Source organism: Tupaia chinensis, unplaced genomic scaffold (assembly GCF_000334495.1).
Source record: "Tupaia chinensis unplaced genomic scaffold, TupChi_1.0 Scaffold000215_1, whole genome shotgun sequence".
In the NCBI taxonomy this organism is placed as follows: domain Eukaryota; kingdom Metazoa; phylum Chordata; class Mammalia; order Scandentia; family Tupaiidae; genus Tupaia; species Tupaia belangeri.
In genome coordinates, this window is record NW_006159690.1 from 3,712,245 (window position 1) to 3,718,945 (window position 6,701).

Here is a 6,701-nt window from a genome sequence, read left to right on the forward strand (position 1 = left end):
CCTGCTGAGCAGAAGTGAAAAGGAGGTCGGCTGAATTTCCCCAAAGCATGTTAGATTATACATTATGAGGAGAAGGGTGTAACATGAAGGAAGCAAGAACTTCCCTTAGAACGCGTTACCTAAAATTGGGTTACTAGTGGAAAGATACAGTAGGTTTTGTAATTCTCTTCCTTCATGCACACCACTTTTCAAGGACATGTCGCAAGTTACAGTGCCATCAAAATTATGTGAGAATTTAAATATGAATAAGCGGGACCAGCAGTTAGCATAATGGCTATGTCACTGGACTTGCATGTAGTTGACCGTGGTTTGAGTCCCGGACCCAGTGGCTTAAACTCACGCCGGGTGCGTTTATGTGCATGCCCAAGATCCCAAGAGGAGAATGGAGGAGAAGGGATTGCGGCGTGGCCATCCCCCCTGGGGGGTGATTTCTCACTTTCTATCTCTCTTTCTGGCAAGTGCATGCACCCTATAGCAAAAACCTCTCCAAAATATATATAGATATAGATATATACATATATATATGTTTGTGTATATATCTATATATATATATATGAAAAAGCACTAGAGTTTTATATTTCACTTTTTAGTAATTTTAGCATTTTACTTCAGACATTTAATTTGCATTTCTTTAGTGACATAAAACATTTTTGCTTTGTAATTTGTGTTTTCTGATATATAAAGGCAAGTGGTTGAATAAAAAATAATAATACCTATTTTGGTTTTTGTAGATAAAGCTGAATTAGTAGGAGAGAAAAGGCATAAATCGAGTTTTCCAAAGACATAGTTACCCCGAAGAAAATGAAGAGCTTGATGATGTTTTCTTTCAACTCATTCAAGGCTCACACAGAGTAGGAAGTAATTTGTATTTCTGATAGCTGGATTGGAGAAACTCATCATTTTAGTGGCATTAAATATGGACTTCAGAAGGCTTAAGCCTTAGTAGTGACGGCATGATAGACCCCAGATTAAAACTGTACTACCCCTATAAGAAAACTTCAAAACAAGACTTGAAGGTATCAAACTGATTCACAAAATACTAAACAACCTGCCGAATTAAAGTACAGATGTATTTATAGGAATATAACCAAGTTCAGGCCCTAGCAACGTAAAATTACAATAGTAAGCATCCGATCAAAAATCACCAGTCATGCAAATAATTAGGAAAATATGACTCTTTACCAAAAGAAAAAAGTCTATATAAATAGATCCATAAATGATAAAGATGATGACATTAGTAGATATGGATCTTAAAATAGCTTATTATACATCTTATAAAATATGTTCAAGAATCTAAAGAAAACCATGAATATGATATAGAAATGAAAAATATACAAAAGACCAGGGAGCATCTAGAAATATAAATAAAAAATGTTTAGAATATACATTGTATAGGAAGAGTAGCAAATTAAACACTGCAGAAAGTGTAACAATATAAACCCTTAAAAATAAGAATAGAAAAAAAAACTTAAAAAAAGAAAAAGAGACTAAGTGAGCAATAAAACAATATCAAGTTGTGTAAGAGACGTAATTAGCATCCCAGAGAGACGATCAAAGAAAAATATTTGAAGAAATAATTATGACTCAGGACCAGCAGTTAGCATAATGGCTTTGTTGCTGGACTCCCATGTTGTCAACCACGGTTCAAGTCCTGGACCCAGTGGCTTAAACTCATGCCGGGCACATGTGCGTGCGTGCCCAAGATCCCAATAGGGAAAATGGAGGAGAGGGATTGCGGCGTGGTCATCCCCTGAGGGGTGATTTCTCGCTTTCTGTCTCTCTGTCTCTGTCTCTCTGGCGAGCGCACGCATCCTGTAGCAAAAACCTAAAAATAAAAAGAATTATGACTGAAATTTTTCTAAATTTAATGAAAGATGTAAACTCACAGGTCAAGGAACTCAATAAATCCCAAGAAACAGAAATATAAAGAAATCATATCAATGCATCATAACCAAACTACTGAAACTCAGAAATGAAGAGAAAAATCTTTTTTTTTTTTTTTTTGGAGAGGTTTTTGCTATAGAGCTTGTGCGCTCACCAGAAAGATAGAGAGAGACAGACAGACAGAAAGTGATGAATCACCCCCCAGGGGGATAGCCACACCACAATCCCTTCTCTTCCATTCTCCTCTCAGGATCTTGGGCACACATGCACACGCACCCAGCATGAGTTTAAGCCACCGGGTCCGGGACTTGAACCGTGGTCACCTACATGGGAGTCCAGCAACATAACCATTACACTAACTGCTGGTCCCAAGAAAAATCTTAAAAGCAGAAAAGAGGAAAGTATACAAAGACCCCTACATATTACATGTAGAAGAGCCACGATAAGAATAACCAGTAACTCCATCTCAAAAAACCTGAAAGTCAAAGTATACTAAATGACAAGTTTAAAATGCTTAAAAGGAGACCAGTAGCTGTCATGGTTGTTAAAATGCTGGACTCTCACATGGTCAACCACGGTTTGAGTCCTGTACTCAGTGGCTTGAAGATCATGCTAGGTGCCTGTGTGTGCATTCCCCAATCCCAAGAGAATGGAGGAGAAGGGATTATAGCATGACCGTCCCTCCTGGGGGGGGGGTGATCTCTCACTTCTCCCTCTCTATGTCTCTCTGTCTCTTTCCAGTGAGCATAGATGCTCTGTGGCTAAACCTAAATAAATAATTAATTAAATGCTTGAAAAAAATTGTCATACCTAGATACCCAGTGAAAATACTTCTTTGAAACTAAGGTAAAATAAAAATTTTCAGGCTAATGAATCCAGCCACTTAAATAAAATAAACAAAATTTGTAAAAGGTAACATATACCAAGACTTACCTAACAAAAAATGTGTACCCTAAATAATCTATCTAACAAAGAAACTGAATTTATAGTTAAAAGCCATCATGCAAAAACAACTCAATGCACAGATGGCTTCACTGAAGAATTTTTCCACACATTTAAGAAAAATATACCAATGTATATATTCTTTCAGAAAATAGAGTAGAGGGACCAGCAGTTAGCATAATGGCTATGTTGCTGAATTTCCATGTAGCTGACCGCGGTTCGAGTCTCAGACCTGGTAGCTTAAACTCACATCAGGTGCGTGTGTGTGCATGCCCAAGATCCCTAGAACAGAATGAAGGAGAAGGGATTGCAGCGTAGCCATCCCCCCCGGAGGGTGATTTCTCACTTTCTATCTTTCTGTCTCTCTGTCTTTCTGGCAAGCACACACGCCCTGTAGCAAAAACCTTGCCAAAAAAAAGAATAGAGTAGAAGGGAATACTTCTCAACACATGGTAAAAAAAAAAGTCAACATTACTGGGAACCAGCAGGTGGTGAGGTGATTAAGGTGCTGGATACTCCCACGTAGCCAGCCATGGTTCAAGTCCTGGACATGGTGGCTTGCTTTCTCACTTTGCCTCTGTGTGTGTGTGGGGGGGGAGGGGCCAAATTAAAAAAAAATAAATGAATAAATAAAATTAAATAATTCTTTAAAAAAAAAAGTCAACATTACTTCCATAACAAAACCAAAAACAACACATGCATGATAGGAAAACTACAGGTGGTAAATACATTTCATATACTAGATGCAAAAATTTTAGCAAATATGCATGTTTGTATCTATATATGTATGTGCATATATAGGGTTGTCTGAAAAGTTCTGATGCATTCTTGCATTAAAAAACAAAAATATATCATAAATTTTCTGATCACCTAAATATATATATATTATATATATGTATATATGCATAATTTTGACATTGTTTAACTTTTTGAATATTAAATCACATTCCTAGTATAAAATCCACTTTGTCATAATTAATTATACAGAAAATTTATAAATAATTATACTTTATCATTAATGTGTAGAGTTTATACTTGAAATGTAACTTTAGTTGACATTTGGAAAATTCAGACAATGTAAAATGGAATAAGAAACTGTGATTCTCTCAATAGGTGAAAAATTCAATACCATTTCTGAGTGAAACAATAAAAAAAACCTCTTGGCAAATAAAGAATAATAAATACCTTCCTCAACCTGATAGAGCACATCTGTCAAAAAAAAAAATCAAAAAACCTACTCGGGGACCAGCAGGTGGCATGGTGGTTAAGGAGCTGGACACTCCCACATGACCGACCAGGGTTCAAGTCCTGAATCTGGTGGCTTGCTTTCTCACTTCCTCTCTCTCTCACTCTCACCCTCTGTCTCTTTCTGGTCAAATAGAAAAATAAGTGAATGAATAAATAAGATACAATAAATATTAAAAAAAAAAAAACATACTGCCATGGTCGTACATAATGGTGACAGACTGAATATTTGCCACTGAAGTCAAGAATAAGGCAAGGATATCTACTTTCAGCATTCATGCAACATTTTATTCAAAGCTCTATTTTTATTTTATATATATATATATATATAAAGTTATATATATAAAAAGTTATATATATGTATATATACACATATATATATATAAAACTTGATTTTTATATTTGTTCATTTTTGTCAGGGACCTTAACAATCTTGTATCATTAGCTCTTAGTATAGTGTCTGGCTCAATAACTACCTATAAAATAAATGAACTTCTCAGTAGTATTGTGTTAGTGAGGTATACTTGGGACAAAAACATTTTTACACCCCTTAATTTTCTTCAATCAATAACTTTCTCTTTTTTTTGGAGAGGTTTTTGCTATAGGGCACGTGCACTCACCAGAAAGAGAGAGACAGAGAGATAGAAAGCAAGAAATCACCTCCCAGAGGGGATGGCCATGCCACAATCCCTTCTCCTCCATTCTCCTCTCAGGATCACGGGCACTCACGCACAGGTGCCCAACATGAGTTTAAGCCACCGTGTCCGGGACTTGAACTGTGGTCGGCTACATGGGAGTTCAGTGACATAGCCATTATGCTAACTGCTGGTCTCAGTCAATAACTTTCTTATCCCAGATTTTCTTGTTATCATATATTTCAAAATGTAATCACCCCTAAAAGAAATTTTTCTATAACTTTTCATTTCCTTATATTAATTTATTCTGCAAGGAAATGCTCTGATAGTTTGACTTGGGTTCATTGATGTCTCCCACCAGGTTGTTGTGTTTTGCTTTTTTTTCCCCAGAAGTCATGAATTTTCTAATAGAATTTTTCCCTTGTATAGTAGACTGCATAGTGTCCCCCCCAAATTTCATATCCTCCAAGAACCTCAGTATATGACCTTATTTCAAAACAGGAATTTTGCAAATGTAATTAGTTAATATGAAACTAAGCTGGATTAAGGTAGACCCTAAGTCCAATGACTAGTGTCTTTATAAGAAAAGTCACACAAAGATAGACATGGTAGGTGGGGAGAGGTCATGTGATATTGAAGGCAGAGGCTGCAATGTTGCACAACCAAGGAACGTCGAGGATTGCTGGGAGTCAGCAAAAGCTAGGAAAAAGCAAGAGCTACTGCCACCTTGATCCTAGAGCCCTAGCCTCCAGTAGAGTGAGAGAATTAATGAGAATTAACTTCTATTACTTTAAATCACCAAGTTTGCAGTAGTTTATTTGGGGAGCCCTTGGAAATTAATACAGGTAACATTTTTATTGCTCTTACAATACTTACATCATATTTGCTGGCTTTTCTTTTATCTTTCTTTTTTTTTTAAGAGGTTTTTGCCTTAGGGCGTGTGCACTCAATGGAGAGAAAGAGACAGAGACAATGAGAAGGAATGTGAGAAATCACTCCCCACCAGGGGGTATGACCATACCACAATTGCTTCTCCCCCATCCTCCTCCCGGGATCTTGGGCACATATGCACAGATGCCCAGCATGAGTTTTGGATTCCCAGGTCCAGGATTTGAACCATGGACAGCCATGTGGGAGTCCATTGACATAACCACTGTGCCATCTGCTGACCCTTTGCTGTTTTTCCTAATACTATTCTACTGGAAAGCACATACTGAAATTATTTTATTTTAGCATTAAATTAGTTGCTGTTCAGAATTGTACTATATTCAAAGCTCATTATTCTCCTTTTCTCTTTCACTTAATATTTTAAATTTCTTTTTCTCAACAATCACGTATATGTCCCACTACTTACTTGGGTGTTTAGATCATTTCTTTTTCATCTTTCTAGGTATGCTGCTATCAAGTCTCGGTTTTCTAAAGAAAATAGAATACCTCACACAGTCAGTCATTTAGTCGGAAGATATCTCTGCCCAACTCCAGGTAAATTGAGTTCAGCCTGCTTATTTTGTTTTAGAAACTAAAATATTATTTATTCTTAATAATAATTTTAAATTTTGGTTCAGTTCAAGTAAGTTTGAATATATAAGGCCTAATTCTCTTTTTAAATTTGCTCTAACTCTTTCTGACCAATAAACAAATTCAGTAAGTGGCTTACATAGAAATTGGAGCTTTGAAAAAATTGAATTACTTATACTTTCAAATACTGGGCTTTAATTTGTAGGTTAATATACAGTTTGAAAATTTAAGTTTCAAAACATAAAAAAACAGGCAAAAGTAAGTATTAGTAAACTGATCCCTGAAACTCTTTGATTCATAGGTATATGCAATAAGACTGAAAAGAAAGGAACAATGTTGGCTTGTTTTTTCGTCCTCTTATAAAAACTGACATTTTTCAAAGGAACAGGTATTAGTTGTTGGGATAAATTGAGGGCATACCTTTTTTTTTTTTTTTTTTTTTAGGGGGGTTTTGGAAAAAGGCGGGGCTGTCCCCCC

The 6,701-nt window shown here is 36.1% G+C and overlaps 1 protein-coding gene across 1 annotated transcript in view; it reads left to right on the top strand.

Annotated features, from left to right (window-relative positions):
• Positions 1-6,701, top strand: part of UBE2U (ubiquitin conjugating enzyme E2 U) — an 87,957-nt gene that overhangs the window by 70,097 nt on the left and 11,159 nt on the right. Inside the window, exon 9 of the mRNA XM_006147533.3 lies at positions 6,097-6,188. Coding sequence (XP_006147595.1) covers positions 6,097-6,188 — 92 coding nt within the window. The remainder of the gene's footprint in view (positions 1-6,096; positions 6,189-6,701) is intronic.